The 20616-nt window shown below is 36.9% G+C and overlaps 1 protein-coding gene across 3 annotated transcripts in view; it reads right to left on the reverse strand.

Moving 5' to 3' along the window:
* Positions 1-19733, reverse strand: part of WDR35 (WD repeat domain 35) — a 43047-nt gene extending 23314 nt beyond the window's left edge. The window contains exons 1-12 of one of the 3 annotated variants that reach the window (XM_074581918.1): positions 19610-19733; positions 18838-18955; positions 18339-18410; positions 17529-17621; positions 15921-16049; positions 15569-15702; positions 13964-14129; positions 13722-13867; positions 11488-11613; positions 7999-8184; positions 7360-7392; positions 5309-5369 (exon numbers count right to left, since the gene is read on the reverse strand). In XM_074581918.1, the coding sequence (XP_074438019.1) occupies positions 5309-5369; positions 7360-7392; positions 7999-8184; positions 11488-11613; positions 13722-13867; positions 13964-14129; positions 15569-15702; positions 15921-16049; positions 17529-17621; positions 18339-18410; positions 18838-18955; positions 19610-19633 (1288 nt within the window). In that variant the 5' untranslated portion in view covers positions 19634-19733. The remainder of the gene's footprint in view (positions 1-5308; positions 5370-7359; positions 7393-7998; positions 8185-11487; positions 11614-13721; positions 13868-13963; positions 14130-15568; positions 15703-15920; positions 16050-17528; positions 17622-18338; positions 18411-18837; positions 18956-19609) is intronic. The other 2 variants (XM_074581920.1, XM_074581919.1) reach the window with 2 other exon arrangements.
* Between the last annotated feature and the right edge of the window lie 883 nt (positions 19734-20616).

Raw genomic sequence — 20616 nt, forward strand, 5'->3', positions numbered from 1 at the left:
CTGTATTACTTCACCGCATGAAAAAGCTGAGGCACTTTCTAGTATATGAAATAGGATATACACACACGAGAGAGACAAGTGATCCCACCTAAAGCTGATGGAAAGGAAGCAATCTGACAGACAGACACAAGACTAAACTGTTGTTTTCATACAAACCTATTACAGGCTGTTCCTGAGAAACTGGGACAAACTTAGTCTGATCAATAACATCTACCTAATTTTAGAGCTTAATTCAAATGTCTCTAAAAGTGTTAGCTCATAAACAGAAGAAAGCATCAGAGAGCAGCAGGGACCACTGAACTGCACATGGGACACCTCACGAATGACCACAGTTCATAGAACATGAAGAAATACTAGAAATCAGTTATATTTTACTTCAAAATGATCATGTTTCAGTAACAGCAATTCAAGTGCTGTTTCACATGCAATTCAGTCATCCTTGTGAAGGCGTCCAGGAGGGAGGCGAGACACCTAGGCATGACTCCAGCACTGTGTCTTTAATCTACCTGTATGTTGATCAGGCTGTTGTATTCATTTCACTGGGCGTTAGGACACATGTGAAAGATAACTCAACACTTCACTATGTCAGTGCTTCTAAGCGCATGTAAGAAGATGATATAATCCAGCCTGAGTGACATTTTCTTAGCAGATACCATCTGTTGTGTTTCCACTAAAAAGATATTATATAACAAGATATTTAGCCTTCTGTAGTTTATATTTAGTTATTCATGAAAAGGATTTTGACAGAAAGCCTGTGAGCCTGTGAAAACAGAAGAAACTGTGTTGGTTAATTTCTGTACCCTAGTAGGATGGAACATAATAATGCTAGACAATGGAGAAGAGATTAATTTATGAGCTAGCAAACACTAGCTATTGTGAAGGACCCTAAAAACAAGGCACAGGAAGCACAGGAAGAAAAATGCCCTCGGACAAAATAAAGAGCAACATGAGGAAGAGCTTCAAGGCGTAACCATCCATCAATATCTACAGAAAGTTGAAGTGATGGCCCTTCACCATATAATGACTGATTAATCCTTTTTTGCCATCATTAGCAGAGGAAAGCATTAGAAAGCTAATGACATAATTAAAAATTCAATGGAATAAAGGGAATAAGCATTTTTTTTGAGCCCTTCTTAAACTATTGGCTCAGAGCCCTACAACGTAAGATTTGCATGTCCTGGGGGTAAATCAAACATTGTGCACTGTCACAATTACTTTTTCATTAGGAGATTAATAGCACTCTGTTGAAGCAATTTTATAATGTTATAAATTCACAATTTGTACAAGTTGTGCCTTAATGCACATTCACAGATGCATTATTCAAATGCTCCAGCAGCTACTTAGCATCCCTAGATTAGCAATCTTCTTTCTCCACTATCAATTTCCACCAGGTCAAAGCCAAAGAGACCCGCGGGGCACCAAAGTCTCAAGGAAGAGCAAAATCTTTACGCTCAGTAGAGCGCCAGGTGATTGCTATTCCAACAAGGGGCAGTCTGGTAAGAAACAAAGATATTGTGTGTTCAATTTGCAGTAATTACAGCCAGTCAAAAAATATAGTTCAGACTCACGGCAGTCAGGAGTGCCCACTTAACAACAGGCAGGAGCACACGGATAGCGAGTCATCTGTTGAGAAACATCCTACTATAAGAGAAGGCATTTTTCACAAGCATTAATGAAAATCAAATAAAGTAACAACCTAAGTGGTTCTAAATGCCATCTTTCAGAGTATTTTAAAAGTCCAAAACAAGAGTTCAAAATAAAAATTATGTAAGCAACTTATTTTCTGGACAGAACTCAATGCAGCAATTCATCACTTCAGTAAAAGAGAATAGCCTGAAAAACTGTTTTGGTACAAAGAAGAAAAAGAATTTCACAGACAGGTAAGATATTTTTCAGAAGTCAATAACACTCCAATTATCTTGCATAAGAGATACGTTTGTGCTGCTTATATCTTAAACTATTAATGATTACACTCCCCGGATAACTGTTTTGAAGCTGATTTTTTTCATTTATAAACAGGACACAGGTAATGATTTTTGATGCGCTAACCGGAATTTTAAAAGAACTTACAGAAAGGTCTTCTGCCTTTAAGGTTTTACAAGGTCTTCTCTCTCTCTGTTGACCTCAGCAAGGCCAGCCAGCTGCTGAAGTTCAGCACCCTGTCAAACTGGAACAATTATACTTTCTACTGCCAAGAAGCTCCAGCTGTGACAAACAGCATGATATACTGTCTGTTAAGACCTTGACTATGTACAAGTGTCTACACCTCGCACAAAATGACCTTATGTTATAAATATTTCAGGTTGTTCTAAGAAGTTGTACTTTCAAAGGTTACGAAAAAAGGAAAGCAACTATGATAAAACCAGTGCAACGTGTTCCAGAAGTGTTGCATTTATAGGCATTTGCTTTTCACGTTCATCTCCAATCCCTTCTGTAAGTTTGGTGGGCTAACTTTAAAGGAGTCTTAGAGGATGCATATATTAAATAAAAAAAAAAAAGTTGACTCTCTGGCTGTGTTTACTACACAGCAATGAAAGACTTGCTTGTTATGTTTCAACCACTGAGACTACAGAAATTTTTCAGGACTCAAAAATGCAAATATTCCTAACCTCAAGTATTTGCCTGTTTATGAGGTTGAAGGCTATAATACTGAACATTTTTACAGATGAACTCACACTAGGAAAGAATATTTTAAATCTATGCACTAAACTGATCCTCTGACACTGGAGGCAACAAAAGCAGGCTGCAGAAAGCTTACTTAAACTAAAGGAAGAGAAGCTTTTTCCAGATTGTTTAATCTCTTCAGCACAATTCAAATACAGTTGGAACAACAACAGCATTTTTCAATTAAACAGCATTTCTTTTTAACTGTTTTCAGTCACTGGAGAAGATTCTTTTCTTGTGTACAGACAGCTGTAGGAGGTGGGTCGTAATGGGGGAATCATAAACCGATACCTTTGTTTATAACGTAAATAAATAGAACTATTGCAGATAGATTTAGAAAGCTCACATAAACAGAACACTAGAAAAATGCAAAGAAAAAAAGTTTAAGTGCAGTTCGAGGTGTACATGCAAAGCTAATTTTGACCGTTTGAGTGGGATTCATCTCACTTAATTTTAGACATCTCTGACAGAGATGGTTGGCCTGGGCTCCTTTGTACCCAATGCAGAGCAAAGAGACCCCTTTCAGGAATGATTCACAGAACTTATTTTAGATGTCAACTGTAGAAATGAGATGAAATACTCCCTGTAAGTCCCCAAATCCTCCTCCCACCGCCCCAATCCCACCTGTCAAGTTCAGGAGGCTAGTAGGCACATACAGTGTAGACATCTGATCAGGAGCAGGGACGGGACAGAGGGGACACAACAGACACCCCACCCACACCACTACCACCCACCACATCATCTTCCTTCAGCGCTCAGTTTTGGTTTGGGCTTTTTCCCCTCCATCCATTGTAAAATTCTAGGTGTTGAATTTTCTGGGCACTTTATTCCTTAAGATTCTGATGTGCCACCCTCATTGTAAAAGGTGGCAAAACCTCCATCAAACTGACATAAACAGAAATTATGAGAATGAAAAGCACCACAATATTTCATACATAATCCATAGGACAAAGATGACAAACTCATTCATCGGAGCAGGATACTCTTCATTTCAATTATGATATACAATATAGGGCATGAATTTCACAATATGTATTTGACTCACAGCTGATTTCCTCCTGCTATCACTGAAAAACTGAACAATGTTAGAACACGACACTTACAAACTTAGTTAATATATAATAAAACTGTTTAGTAGCACTGGTTGAGGAAAATAAACATATTTATGGTTTCAACTATTTCTACTCTTTGGTTTATTTTTTTTTTCTACCTATATTCTTCTGTGAATTGTTGTTACATTCTTGTCTTACAGTTCTTTACTTTACTTTCCTCATCATTTCTATCCTAGAAGAACTTTGCTAGACACTTTCCCTATCTATTTTATCAGACAGAATGGCTGTTTGTTTATCATTTAATACTACCACCAAGTAATAGCACTATGGCTTGGAACTAATTTCTCTAATGAGATTAACTTTGACAGAAGAGCTACTTTTTTGCAGAGAGAATAAAACAATGGCTGTAGAAGGCAATTTACATTGAAAAAAGTTCATGAGGTTTCTTGTCATAATAGCTACGTGTCTTTTTGGCACAGGTAGGGAAAAGAATTTGGTTTGGTTTGTTTAAAAATTAAACCTAATTTCTGCAGAATCACGGCGTGTACGTTCCAAAGCTGTATCCACATATTAGGTAGACACTTTTACATTAATAAAATAAGTGGGGGGGAATTCTTCCAGGTTTACAGTAAGCAATCTGGTTTTATCCATAACCTGCTCCATCATTTTAGCTAAGAGGTTCTAAAAATAACTATGTACTTTTCATTTAAATAACTATAGTCTCCTCTCTCATTCAAAAGCAAATAAATATTTTTGCTAAAACTTCATTACAAATGATTTAGCCTTTCAACAAAACAGAGAAGTTAATCAAAGAATAAAGCTTCAAAAAGAAAACTGCAAGTGGGGTTCACAGTGTCTATTCCGAATCCAAATTCGGATCTATTTGGATACCAAACCAAAAATAAAGCAAAAACCAGAACAAAAATAATCTGAAACTATTTAGATAAAACAATTGTGAGGGAGATAATAAGGAAAAGATACTACCAACACTGAAATAAGAGAAATTGATCTTTAAGATATTTGGGAAGCAGCAATATGTTATTTTTAAATGAAAGTCCAGATCAGACTATTTCAATTGCTCTGAGAAACAGGGCCCTCTTCAAAAAAAGTACATTTTCTTAAAAAAGGAGTTGAATTGCCACTGTTGTGAAGGAAAACCTGAATGACCAAGAACACCCATTAAAAAAAAAAAAAAGGAAAAGTAACAAATTTTAAAAATTCTATTGTAAATAGTTTGTATTAACTGGAAGAATCAGTTTAAATTTAGCCAGTTTTTACAAGGAACAGGACTGGTTTTACAAACCACTATTTTTATTAACAGAGTAATCAATAGGTCACTACCAACAATTACAGTTCACAACCTGGGAACCCCCGATTACATGTTTATCACATTTAGGGAGAGTCCAAATAGAAGTAAGAAGCCAATATAAAACCAAGCACATATAGAACAGAGAATCACAACATTTGGATGCAAGGGGTGTTACCACACAGCAACTGTTTCATTGAACAACAGACTTGCAGAAGAAATTTATTATAAAAATTAGAAAAAAAAAAAACAAAACAACAGAATAAGACTATTGCAAGTTGCTTACCAATATCAATATATTTTGGGTCCAAGGGAGTGCCAATAGAATTGCAGAGAACCAGCACATACTGTATGGAAATAAAAGCAAGTGTCATTACCACATTTTTTTGTAAATTAGTAAGCTGTACAAGGTTTTCTGTGAAGGTGTATCTCATAACCCACATTTCGCACAATCTAATGCTGATCAGGAACAGAAAACAGAGGGACTGTGACTGCAGTAAATATAAAGCAGCATAAGCATGAGAAATGACATATTTGCCAATTAGCACTATAAAAAAAGCCAAGCACAAAACAGGAAAATGACCAGCTGTTTAATAAAGTGAAGGAGCAAATCAACCAGACAAAAAAAATACAATATGCAGGGTGTGGCACCAGCAGGGTCCACAGATAACTCAACTCTCGCTTAACCGTTCATGCAAAGGATAATCTAATAAACTGCATCAGACCCCCTTCGCTAGCTCCCAGAAAGGCTACAATGTGGGGAGAATTGTGAATAAGGCTATCCCTCTGCCCTGCAGTATCACACATACTACAAAACCGATGAGTTTCTTTAGTTTTGCCCTTCTTGTAATCCTGCTCAGGAAGGCTTTGATAGCACAGGTACCTCAGACTGGTCTGTTAAACGCAGGAAGACGCAAATAAATAAAAATTGACCTGTACACCAATGCTTCATTGTTGTTGCTGATGTATTTATTTTTCCAGACCTAAATCAAGGATTAAATAGCTTTATGATGATTTCACAAGGAAATAAGGATGTCTTGAGAGAGAAGTGTGGAAATTAAGTGGCAACTTTCACTGTAGAGTCTTTAGATTTTAAAAAAAACTGCTGCCAAAACTTGAATCACCTAAAAGCTGTTATCCTGACTCTCCAGGAAATGGAAGATAATTAATAGATAATTAATTCTGCATAGCTCTTTCACCTCCTGAACAATTCATGTAATCGTGGTAGCAGACTACAGCAACTGTATAGCCTACCCCTTTAAACTGACAGATTGACAGCTTATTAAGCACATGAGAATGGCAGAATTTAGGGTTTCAACTGCTGTATGAACTTCCTCCTTTCAAAGAAAAAGATCCGAACAAGGATTTCTTTTCATTAAATAATTCATTTTTCTGTTCTGCCACCATGAAACACCTCTCAAAAATAGTATTTTTATTTCTTTATTCATGAGTTAAATTTTCCACCAGCATTCTTAAATTTCCCTTTTCTAAAAAATATGTTGAGCCTCCAACTCTGTAGGAAACCACACCTGGCTTTTTAAACTATACGTTGTTTGTTTCCATTATGTTTCTATTAATTCTTCTCTGGTAAATTATCCCACCATTCACTCTTTAATCAATTTCTCTTTTATGCCCTTTTTACTTATTTCTGAGACTCTACGTCAGTAGATCAGAGACTGCCAAGGGGTGATGGAGTAAGGGTATCCGAGGCAGAGGCTGCATGAGCTGCACAGGCTGGTGCTGGGACAAGGGAGTTTGCATTGTCCGATTTGATCAAAGCAGAAAGCTCAAGCCTTGCTATCGGTATCAAGTTCTTCGTGACTACTGACATTCACATAGACTTGCAATACTTTTAAACGGTTCCTGCTGAAATTACTCTTTTTTTGCCCCATCAGTTATTGCTGTACATTTTGCCATCTTGAAATCACAATTCTAACGACACAAATCTATTGCAAAACAAATCTGTTTTTCAGAAAGCAACTCTAATGAACTGCTACCCAAAGGATAAGCTCGTGCACTTCATTTCCTAAAAGCTGATCCCCCACAGTGTTAATAATTACACTGGAACCATCTTGAAAGAACTAAAAGATGCTTATTATCTGTAATTTTCAGACGCTAAAATTAAATCTCTTATTTATGCTCAAGAAAGTTACACTAAGTCCCTCCCCTGCTTGTTTGCTCTTTTAAAAATACAACCCAGAAAAATCTCATTTTATTGCACTGAATTTCACCAAAAAGTTTGGGCCATGTGTATTGTACTGTATTTCCAATCCCTATGACAGTACACCATTTATTGCACAATCAAGCCAAACAGCGCTAAAGCATTTTTTTTTTTACCGTTGCACCAATTGACTCCATCTCATGCTCCTCCTTTGTAAGCAATGTACAAGTGATACAGAAAATAATTCAGAAGTGAAAGCAGTAAGAAAAACCATGTAACAGTTGGCATCATGCTAACCAGCCACACATTAACCAAAGGATACATTTATCGTATGGTATCATTTATCATATCATTTATCAAAATAAATAAACAAACAAATGGAGTGCTTTGTAGTAACGTGATTTATATCACCTTAAAAATTCCCCTTTTTTTCTCCACTTCTGACTGATTAAATATTCGTTACCATTCTGATGCTCTCCTGCTTTTAGCTCCTCTTTGGAGAAATGTTTTAAATATTACTAAAGAAACATTAATCTTGAAGGCTGCAGTTTTCATTAAGTTACTAATGGCTACAAGTAGTTACAATATAGAGCCAGATAATCGGTTACGCAAATTTTTGCTATTACTTTTCTGCTTATTGGGGTTCTTTGTTTTTAAACACTGAGCCCACTGAAGTGCCATTCTGTCAAATGACAACTGAGTGACACACTCTGAGACAGATTCAGAATTTTATTAGAATTTCATCTTATTCTGGCTGTAAAGCACTGACACGCGGAACAGAGCATTTCAAGCGAAAACTAAAAGCAAAACTTTACCTGAGGTTGATTTTCATCTGCTTTAGTTGCTAAAACACAGAAGTCTCCATAAGTTGTTATGGAAATCAAGCTCTTGACATATTTCACATACTTCTCATTGTTTTTTGTGTCCCAAAAGACTACGCAGTATTCCGGACGATCAGGTCGGGTATACGCATAAACAACTGTATTGGAGCAGTAACCCCACTGCCAAGAGAGACAATTTTGATAAAACCTATCAGAAATTATAAGAATTCAAGAATAAATTGTTCACAGCTATGAAAGAAAGTGTTTATTTCATACACACCATCAGCATTCAATATTCTTTACCTGTCAAGTGATGAACGTATGTATTAAAAGTATGTCAACATAGCTCTGGTAGTAAGTTATTTGCATAATATTAAACTGGCAAAAAAAGCCTTCCCATCATGCAGAATAACCTATCACAATCAGAACTGGAGAATCAACCCCAAAATGTGACAAGATCTCCCTTCCCCTTGTTTCTTCCTTGTTCAGTGGGTCTACAGAAATATCCACTGCGAAGATGGTTTTTGCCATGAAGACGCTTCCTCTGTGACTATTGATGTGGAAACCCAAAGTTCATTTCCCAAGGGAAATACAATAAACACCTCAACCAGTGCAACTCCTGGACCAGACAAAAATGACCAATTGTATTAGAGCACTAGAGTAACTCACATCATCTCTTCCATATTAGTAACTCCCTTCCCCCCAGAAGTATATAATTATTCATGTAACAAGTAGGAGAAAGGGCTAAAAGGCCCTTGAAGAAATGGAATATCCAAACACTGTAAAAATCACGAAGATGTATTTTACTGCATTCAACTGATTTAAATTATAGAAATTAATAATGAAAACACTGTCTAACACAGCCGAATCAGAAAATATCTCAGCAAGAAGGTAAAGCTGACAAACAAATGAGATATAAAACAAACCACTTAAGGATGATGATGCAATTGTAGAAAAAAATAACAGAATTCTCTGCATCAGCATTTACTAGAAAAGAGGAGAAAGCTTGTTGGAGTGCTTGCCAGAAGGGTTCCCACACTCTACAAGAAATGAAAGCAAGATGATAAACTAAAGAATCAGCAAAAGAACTTTTAGAATAGATGTATAAACTGAATGGTAATAAACTGTCAGAACCCAATGGTTTTCACTGAAGTTCTATGGGAATTCAAACACAATGCTCTGGAGTTTAGCCAGAGGAACAGGAATTAGCAGATGTAAAAAGTGTTATGATTCTGGGAATCACAAATCAGTAAATCCAGCTTTCACACAATCACAGAATGGTTCAGGTTGGAAGGGACCTTAAAGATCATCTAGTTCCAACCCCCCTGCCATGGGCAAGGACACCTCCCACTAGACCAGGCTGCTCAAAGCCCCATCCAGCCTTATATAATAAATAACGGAATTAGTTGGACATGGATAAACACAACACACTGGAGAGCCATCGTATTTTTAGCCCTGGAAGTTTTACCTCCTTCATTTATTATTATTTATTACCTTCCAGAGAGGCAACAGATATGCAAATTAACATGACCTGACTGATATGATCTACTTGGATTTTCAAGAAAATGAAGCTCATTTTGGATACAGGAAGAAAAATAAAAGCATTGCAATAAAGGTAGTTTTTGACAAGTGAGAGCACTACCCACAGGATCCTTCCCAGAGATGCAAACTGGAACTTAAAATGTATATGAAAATGTATATGAAAGGAGTAAGTTATGAGGTAACAAGTCAGTAAACTGTAAATATGTCTGTCAGTTCTACAACTGATTTCAAGAAGTGGCAAAGGACCCCAGACAGCTGGATAATGAGAAAATAAAGTGAAATACAATGCACGTTTGAACAAGGTAATATACATCAGAAGAAATGTAACTAGAGCTATAGATTCTAAATTAGTATTACCACTCCAAAAGATACCATGTAAAATATTAATATTTTAAAAACGATCATCTCAATTCATAGTTTTTACTGTCATAATTTAGGATCCTTTTTCTCTTATTATGGTAATACTTGATATCTTTTGATACAGGAAACTGGATTATTCAGTAGATTGGTAATGTGATACTAACAATTAATCTCCAGGTCATTAATTCCAATCCTGCCTAAGTTAATGACACCTGTGAAAAACTACAATTTAATGACTGTCACCTTTTAGAATATCTAGTTCCTAAAAGGGAGTTACTGATATTATCATAAAGAACACAGCAGTAGTAATATGTATTATTTATTGAAGGACAACACATACCATTCACCATAAAAATATTTAATATTGAAACTGATTATACTTCCAACAGGTTAAAAGTTTACTTTCTGCAGAAATAAACTAATTTGAGCACATCTTTTTCCACTTCAAATATGCAAAAGGAAAAAAAAAAAAAAGAGAGAGAGAGCTTACACATGCAATTTCTAAAACTACAGTTTCAAAATATTATTCATTTGCAAACTGTGCCAGATTTTGAAATACACATGGCCTCATAGATACTGATGAGTTTAAGAAAAGGCAACAGGCCTGCATTCCAGCTGTTTTACACATCTCCCAGAATAAACATTAGGTAGCATTTCCTGCAAGACTAATTTCCAGCTCAAATTTCCAAAGACTTTTCCAGCAGATTTACAACAAACTATTTGAGATTCCTTCCTGACAGATTTGTGTTTATAACTCCCTGACCAATGATTTTTCACAACCCAGTGGAACGAGACGTTTCACTATAGTTGCAGTACGTGCCTCACATTGCACACACACACTCTCTCTCTTTAATCACAGTGGTTACACACTGATGATTAAAGAACGTATCCTGTGCTGGGGAAAAAAGTATACAATACTGTATGCTGGACAGTAATCACTATTTTTGTTAAACTGTACATTTAAGTGAAATAGTTCTAATTCTTCAAAAAAAAAAACCAAACAAACAAAAAAACCAAACATATGGTAGACAAGATAGAAACATTATTTTAGAATTAGCTGAATACACACTTGTAAAAAGTGTATTGGGAATTGAACTATAAGTAGGAAGTACACCTATCAGGTTGCATTCATTTCTACTTTTCAGGTTTTTACACAGTTCTCCTGGTTCAAACTAATTAATTCACCACTAAAAAAAATGACAGTAAAAGTGAGGCTCAAACAATTCCCATTGTATCACTTAGCCCACTCAGTTTAACCAAACAGCAATGAAAACACTGAAGCTTTACCTACATGACAGCCTCAATCACTACCAAATTTAGACTCCTGCTCAATTCTGTTCATATTAACAAAGCATACATTTCCTTATTATGAAAATAAAATCACAAATTCATTATGAAAACAATGGTTAAGTCATTACATCACCAAGACAGACACTTACATTCCACTAAAACTTCAAGTCAACAGTGTTGATCGAACAGTAATCATAAGTTAAGCGTGAAAGTTACTTTTTCAACCCATTCAGAAAAAGAATAAGTAACAGAAAACGTATTAATACATTTAAGTGCCACATTACAACATACCTTGTAATCTGGACGAATATTTGCAAAATATATGTAAGAATCGACAGCTAGTGCAATCTTCAGTCCACTTCCCTCCCAAGACAAGGCAGATATCTGTTTGCCAGGAACCTTCAGTGTGCGCAAATGCTTGTTTAAAACAAGAAAAGAAAATATTCTGAATTTATCACAGGAAAACCACTCTGAAGTTCATAAACAACAGTTTTGATAGTTAATGAAAACCAAACATAAACCTTCTTTACAGTACTCCATAATGACTCCCAAATTGCAATACACAGGCAAACAAAAAGGGGGAGATTTTTAACATGCATTACCATAAAGTGTTCTTTTGCCTCAATTCTTTTTTTGTCAGAGAGAAACAAACAACGGGAGTCAGTGATAGTTCAAACTTACAAAAATAAATAATAGATGGAAACTGACAGTATAAACAATTTTTTTTTTGGTTGGTAATTTGAATCACCTTTATCATTTCACTCTCTACTAAAATAAACACAATAGTACTGATACCTGACATCCCTCAGAAGTTTTATTTATGCTGGAAATGTAATATTAGTCAGTTGATGTACAACACCCTTAACGACAGCTGATAGTTTAAACAAAAACATAAAAGCTATTCTATGTCAAAAGTATACAATGAATCAGCTGCAGAGTTGCCCCATAATTTGCAGTGAGGCAATGGACATTTTCCTCCTCTCTAGTCCCTTTCAAACAAGTCTAAGAAAGGCAGTTAGATGTCCATTTACAATTTAAGAGCAAGCAAAGAAATACACTTTCCATCTTCCTTTTATATCTTTATTTTGCAGTAGAATTTGAAGGAATGAAGGAAACAATTGAAAAAATAACGTTTTCAAAAACTATAACCTTAATACCACAGAGCACTTGTTTGTGGTAACTTTTTTGTTTGAAAATAATATAGATGTACATAATAAAGGATACATTTATCTACTATTTACTGTAAGATTTTGAATAATCTTAGGCTTTAAAAAGCCATAAGTTTTTACTGAGCAGAACACTGATACTTACACTTAGATCTAACTTTCCTTTTGAGGGCATAACTTTCTGCCTAAATGAACTGTTATCAATGAACTTAGTTTAGTACCTGTTTCATGCCTTTGATCAGATGCAAATACCGAGTCCAAATACTGGTCACACATTATTCACAGAAGATACCGTCTTCCAAAAAGTTAAGTCTGTACCCGAATGTCAGCACTAGTACAAAACAATTCTAAAGCCTAAAGAATTTACTTCTAAACACTAGATACAGAATCTGGAACACCTGTTTCAGTTATTCTGAAGGACATTAGCAGCCAGAGATGTAACATCATTGCCAAAACCTTTGATTCTGTTTAATACTTTCAACTAAGGAAACTCCTGCAGAGGATGTTGGATCTTAACCCCTTTCACAGCACAGCTCACAGCTCGATCCTTACCACAGTTACCCGCAGGGCTGACAAGTACTTCCTCTGTGCAAGGGACAAACTGTGCTCACACTCTGACACCTAACACTAACTTCCTGATTTCCAGATAGATTACTAGGAGGGAAAGTGAAATTACCTTGCAAGGCAGGGGTAGCACCATGAATAAAAATACATAGGAAAGTTGTCTCTCAACTATTGAGCAAGACAGGTAGTACAAAAGACATTTACAAAATAACAACAGACAAATGAAGATTAGAAACAATTTACCTTTTCTGAGGTTTATAAGCCATTGCTTTTACTGATACGAGATGCCGTTTTCTTAGTTTTACTGATTCCATAAAAATAGAGCGGAGCGTTCACTGCCTTATTTTGAACTCCTAATCTAGAGATGCCTGGGTCTCTTACACAGACAGCGGAGAAGGACAAGTACTTCCAGATTTGATACACAGATGTTAAATGAGCATCTTAACTGCTGACTAAGCATTCCAGACTGCTTATTGATTATGGTCTGAACTCAGGTATCCAAGTTAGGTGTTCAAAGTTAGACACTATACATATTCCCTCATTTAGCGTTTTATGAGATGCATTCAGATTTTCACACTGGCCACTAACTTGCTATTCTAAAAGGGTACCTGGTCCTGTGTCATCTTTCTGGATCCAGGTAGATATCCTAGATACATTAGAGCACGTTAAACACACTGAACACCTACACTTTGGTATCCAAATTCCACCAGTAATGACCACATAGACTAAACATACAAAGATTAAAAAACAAAACAAAAAAAATTTAATTCATGTAAGTATATTAAATATTTTTACCTCACCAAATGGAGTATAGAACTGCACAATGTTTACATCTTTATCTTGAGAAGTTGCTTTTAGGGAGCCTGCCACTGCCAATACGCTTCCACAGTGGTTCCACTGAATACATACAACATTCATACCAGTGTCAATTAAAACAGGATCTAGTTTTTAAGAAACAAACATTAAGAATATAAGCATAAGTAGACTTCTTGGGTCAAGAGCAGCTGAGTAATTAGCACCCTGCATTTTGTACCTACTGTGGTCATTCTCATCTCTCATTATCTGGCATCTTCCGTTGTCAAAACAGACAGCAAGACAAGGACAATCTGGTTCAATGTAGCCTTCCGTACCATGGTACCAATGTATTCCAGCAATACTGAACGCTCCAGTTAAGTTCACCAAACAACTCAGTTTCATTTTCACCTAAACAAGAAGAGTTAATTATTTAAAGTCATATATAACATGCCGTTTAGAAGAATAACTTACATCTCTATTGATACCTTGCAAAAGACCAGATGTCTATGCAAAATTTGTTTCCTGTCCCAAGAAAAATTGTCACATTCTCAAAATTTTAAAGAGTTTGAAAAACTTCTTTATTCAAAGACAGATCAGGCATATGAAAACTATTTATTTTAATTACAAAAAAAGTACTTTAATGTTGGCATTTTCATTCTTTGAAAGTAACTTAAAAACAAAGAAAACAAACAAACAAAAAAAAACCAAGAAAACCACACACACATGCGCACACACACACAAGGAACCCCACTGGAATTTTGCAAAAAGTAAAAATAATTTCAAAACATTCCTGGACACAGCATATTTTGATTTTTAAAGAAACCTTTTGTCAGCTTTTTCTTAATAAAAGTCTCTTGAATAACATATTTTTAAAAAAATGGAAAAAATAAGTGTCCAAATTAGAACACCAATTAAGATGTTTACTTTTGTAATAATTAGCCCTGTACATCTGGTAACACAGGTAAGGTCTTTTTCTGAAAGATAAGTGTGCACCTGGATCACTTTGAGGGGGGCTACCAGGTAACTCATGGAAGGGAGGGAAGGAGAGGGGGGAGCACACAGCCACATCTATGGAGGGGGTGGGGGGGCAGGGGGAGCGACAACAACTTATTTCAAGAATTTCAGTAATTTACAGCACATGCTAGAAACACTGACTCACTCAGTGGGAAGAAAGATACAGTGGGGGGTTAAAGAAAAGAAAATGGGAAGGGTAACAGATACTTTCTTAGGGAAGGAAAAGAAAGGAGGAGAAAATTTACCATAATAGGCATCTAAAAGTCAAGAACATAGTTCCAAATACATTGTGCTTTTCAAAGTTAACATTTTACTTCTGTTTAGCATTTTATCATAGTAATATTCCAATATTCCACATAAGTAGATAAAAGTAAATAAGTAAACTGAAGTTGTAGGAATGCACCAATATTATACTTATTTCCTTTCTTTTTTCACACTTACTACAAGGTCTTCTCTGAAGCACGTAACATTCCTTATGTATTAAAGAATGACAGAAGCAATAGGAAAATAAATTACTGTTTTTTTCTAAAAGCATGATAGTACTTTTAACATGAGCTTCATTTAATTTAATTGGTATCACCACACATATTTTTACATTTTCAGTAACTCTTGCAACGCAAAAAGGCATTAGTTGATGTGATATTCATTTAGATATCAAGAAAGAAATATTTATGTTAAAAAGCTGCAGCTGCATAAAAATTTTGTACACAAGACCTTGTCCAGTTCTTAGTACTGAAGTCCATCAACTAAACAAACATGAAATAAATTAAAAGGATGTAAGTTTTTATATGCCTATTGAAATTAATACCTTTATTATACCACCATAAACTTACAATAAAATTTCCCTGGTTGTCATAAATGTGAATATCTCCATTTGCCATTCCAAACAGTAAAACTTGGCTATCAGAGGACCAGGCCACGTGGCACAGGTGAGTACCTTTCAAGTCTTTTCCCCAGATGCGATTGCCTGGAACAGAATATTCATTGTACTTAATAAATATACCATAAAATTAAAAATAGGATGCATGTTGTCAATGTAAAAAAATGAAACAGCTAAGGAAAGTCAAAGCAACAATTAGAAATTAACAATTAATTGTATTTGACTAGACAAACAGACACTACGTACATAATACTGAAAACAAAAGCTACGTAATACCACAACAATTAGTAGAGCTTAAATTTTACCATCCACTGATCCAACAATCACAGCTCCATCTTCATATACGATACAAATCTTTTGTCCATCAGCATTCCAGCTCATACTTCGAACTACAGATTTATTTCTATTGTTAATCATCTCTTCATACCAAGCACCTATTAGTAGTGAATGAAAAACTGAGTTACACTTCTGATTTCATAATCTTTTAGCGGATTCAAGGCACACCCTAATCACTGAATTCAAAGAGGAAAATTACTCTCAGTTAAAAATAGGATGATAATGACATTTCTTAGCAATATGAATTCCTGAAGTCAAAAAAACCCAACCAAACAAAAAAAAAACCAACAAAGATAACATAATACAGACATGCAAGAAGTTTATAAAAGTTACCAAGCAATCAAATTAGGTTTTCAAATAAATGGAGAAACCTGAGAATGGTCTGCTTCTGAGTAAACACGAGATAAACACGGATGACTGCAATGTAATAGGCAACAAGAAGCTACAGAAGCAGTGTTTTAGAAAGGAATTAAAACCAAAGTTGTTCTGCCCTTTCAGTAAAACTTTAGCAAGACTATGCTGTAGTGTCCCCCAGAGTACACAGACAGTAATTATTGTGAAGCCCTGTGTTCAGATGCGAGACATTTATTTCCAAAAAGAACCTGACAAATGAGTAATCGGAGAGAGGAGCCAAAGTCCAGAGGGGCCCTACAGGAAGAGATCTGTGCGTACATAATTTCAGACTGACAAGAATACACTAGAAAAGAGAAATGGAGGGAACAACCGCCTTTGATAAGAATATGTATTAAGTAATTTACTGGTTCTTTTCCAAAACTAAAAGGTGATTTATGTGACAGAAGCCACCACATATCAGGCAGAAAGACTAATCAAGTGATACTCTTTATGCCTGAAATGAGATACTGACCTTTTATTTGTTTGAATTTTTCAATACACAAGACTCCCCAGGAGAAAAAGGAAACCCTTTATTTTCTTTTTCTTTCCCACGTGTGTTAGAAAGCGGTTAATGTAACTGAGAGATTTTCTGGCTTTCAAATTAATTAAGGTTAAAAATAATAAAAGCCAATTACGACAATACACTGGTTAGTCATATTCGTTCACTGCCTTAATTAAGCATTTCTAAAGATTGCTTTTATGAAAGTATTTAATTAATGTTCTATGCAGGTTTACTAAGTTCTTGTAGTTCTACCAGTATGTCTGTGCTTGATGCACTTTGCAGAACTGTTTAAATATTACAATGATACCCACAACAGAACCTACACTACTGCTGCTTTTTTTTTTTTTCCCTCTTCAATATACTATTTTCTTCTAATGGAATAAAGTAACAGAGATAAGAAAATAAGAAATTTAGAGCAGTTTACCAAGCACATGGCTAAGAACTGATATCTTCTCCTAAGGTAGCTCTGCAGGACAAATGCCTCTTTATACGCGACTACACTATGAAAAATGTAGACAAATACTACAATAAAAACCTGGAAAGGGTTTTAAATCTATTTTGAGCTTTACAGTTTGCAAAACAAAAAGTCAGAAAAAGAACTGTAAAAATTGCTGAAAAAAAAGAAAAAACATTTCTCACAACATGGAATATTATCCCATCTCCAATTTGTCCTGTAGAATACCTTTATACAGCATCCACACAATGATGAGTCCATTTTGATCACTGGTAGTCAGTTTTTGATACTGTTCATTCCATGTCACCACTTGCACAGAACCTAGAAAATTATACATATTTTGTATTTACACCATTTAAATAAGTTAATAAAACCACCACAGACGGCTTAATAAACCTGGAGCATCTCAGAAATGTGCACCACTGACTTTGATTTAATTTTAGGCATTCTTTCTGTATCACTCACTTCCTCTTTCAAAATTCTGCTAAACCGCTCCTTTTGCTTCCGTATTCACCCACTTGAGTAACATCCTCTCCAAATTCTGCTCAAAATATTGCTTCAATATGCAAAAACCTAAATTATAGTTTTGCAGTTTCTGACTGCCTCTGACACGTCAATCTGGGAAGCTGCCAAAACTTTACTGTCGTAGGAAGTTTTGGTTTTTTACTTCCTCTAAGTAGTTTGATCCTCAGTAGCACTGCACTTTTAAAACAAAAATCTCTCTCACAACTACCAAAAAGAGCACTCTTTTACACACATTTTACACTCTCTTTGCACACATTTCTTCAGACCCTCAAGTCTCATATGGGATCTTACCCATAAAAACTTGACTTGAAACATCTTGAAACCGTTTCTAAGCAGCATCTTACAAATATGGTAAAAACAGCTAGCCAAGCTGTTACATATCCAAGTTGAATACTGATAATCTTTATTTCAGGCTTATAATAAAAAGTTATAGCAAAATTACTCTATCAGCTTCACAAAATCTTGTCCTTTTTTATTCTAAAAAAAATACATTAAATGCCCAAAGACACTTACCACTATGACCTTCAAGAGTTTGATTCACAGAAAGATTGCTAGGAGCTGCAAGTCCCTTTATTTTTGCTTCATCTAAAAATAACAAAAATAGCTATAAAATAAACCTAATAAACCATACATATTAGTGCTTAGCTATCAATATTGCAGCTCTAATCACTATTTACACAGATAAAATTATTCACCTACAAGCATGTAAATTGTAACTGCAGAATGAATTTTCTGTCCCTCAGTTCAACGTGTTTGCTATTCACATCCATCACCCAAATTCATATACTCTTTACAGTCTAGCAATTTTTCAGAGGAAAAAACAACAACAAAAAAAACCCACAAAAACTGTAGCTATCACATTTTGTTACATGCAGAAGGTTTAAAAGAATTTGAAAATACATTAAATTTTACTTTTCTTGGAATGTATTTATTTAAAAAAAAAAATACACAGCTTTCTGCCTAAAATAATGAAGTGGTGGATTTTGTTCTAAAAAAAAAAAGTATCATTTACCTGTCTGTGTTTCTAATTTTAAAACTTTCAGTAATCCATCCTCTCCACCACAGGCTATGAAACCTTGATCCTTATTCCAGGAAATACATCTTAATCGAACATTACCAGGAATTGCAATCTGAAAAAGAAGTGGTTTGCATCTCTACACAGTTGTAAGAATCGTGGTTTATTTTAAAATACTCGAACACCTAAAAGACACCTATGATAGCACACAAGATAAACTTATTTCTATTAACAGATCAGTACACGCAAAAAGAGATGGAAGACAAATAGATTTGCAAGCACTAGTGAAACCATGCAAAGCGATGCTTGAGAAAAGGGAAATCTAACACATGCAGTAAATAATAATATCAGGGCATCTTCAAAGGTGTGCAGAGAAGGCCCCGTAAACAACTAAACAAGTGAGAGGATCGCACAATGCACAGGGCTTTGCCAGGAGCTGGTCTGCAGCTGAAGAGCTATGTCCAGCGTCTCCTGGGGCAGCAGTTGCTTAGGAGACCGCTTAAGTCCAAAGAAACCCCAAGCCCCAAACCCAGGCCGAAGGGGAGCAGGTGGGACAGAGCAGGGCAGCGCTCTAGGGTCCGGGCCAGACCAGCAGCGCCAGTAGAGCCACAGCGGCCGCAGGCAGCGGAAGGGAGCCCCGAGGGTCCCCTCTGCGCCCCGAAGGCCTCCACGCCTCCAATCCCCGGGAGCTCCCGGGGGAGTTGAGGGGGAAGCAGGACCGCGGCCTGCCCCCCCGCCGCCCCGCCTCTCCTCCGTGCCCCGGGAGCACCTTCTTGCAGAGGTAGATGAACATCCTGGCGGAGCGGGCCGAGGGGTGCCGACCCACACCGCTCCCCTCAGGGCGGCGCGGCCTCCCTGGCAACCGCGTCACCCTGGCAACCGCCGCCGGAAGTTGATCCGATTTCCGGGAGCGGGAGGAGAAGCCCGCCCTCTGGCGCCAGCCACGCGCGCTCCCGCCCCTTTGGGGGCGGGGCGAAGCCTAACCCCGCCCCCCGAGGTGGCCGTAGGGGCGCGCGGGCGCCCTGAGGGAACCGGCGTTGGTGGCGCAGGCCGCAGGCGCCGTTCCCGCTCCCTCAGAGGGCGTTGCCGGCACCCGCAGCTACGGCTGCTGAGCCGGTTACATACACAGATGAATAACGCCTTGATTCGGTGGGTCAGAGAGGGTAAGCGAGCCCGGTGACTGCTGTTATAAAGCTCTTGGACCGTGAGGGCGGGGGGAAGGATCAAGCCTTGGTGTGTGCCCGCAGGAGGGGTGCAGGGGCCTTCAGGAGCAGACGGGCTCTGCAGCACTGATGCCAAGCTAGGTCGGACCCAGCCGCAAAATAAATATTTTCCATACCGAAGGTGTTTTGTAGATGATTGACAGAAAAGGGGAACATGGGAGATGTACAGAAGATGGTCCATCCTGTGTCTTCTGCATCCTGCTCTAAGTGGCCTGCTTGACATAGGAGGAACAGAAGTGCCATGTCTCCCAGGGCATCCCCCTCACTTTCATAGCAGTTAAGCACTCCACAGTGCAATTATTCACAACATAAACACTGAAATATAAGCAATTTGTTCAGTGTCAAAGGAGGATCATGGTGAAGCCAAGTTCTTAAACCTGTGTCTCGTCAAGTTTAGTGCGTTCCCATCTGCTCAGAGAAGATGACTGGAAGTGCAGAGAAGTAAAACCAGCCACAGCTTATCATGACGTTTTGTTGAGGTTACATGAACATGCAACAGTGAGGAGCACTGGGCATCCAGCTTTTTGACTGATGCCAACTTAGCAGCACATAC

This window comes from Larus michahellis, chromosome 3, assembly GCF_964199755.1.
Source record: "Larus michahellis chromosome 3, bLarMic1.1, whole genome shotgun sequence".
NCBI lineage: Eukaryota > Metazoa > Chordata > Aves > Charadriiformes > Laridae > Larus > Larus michahellis.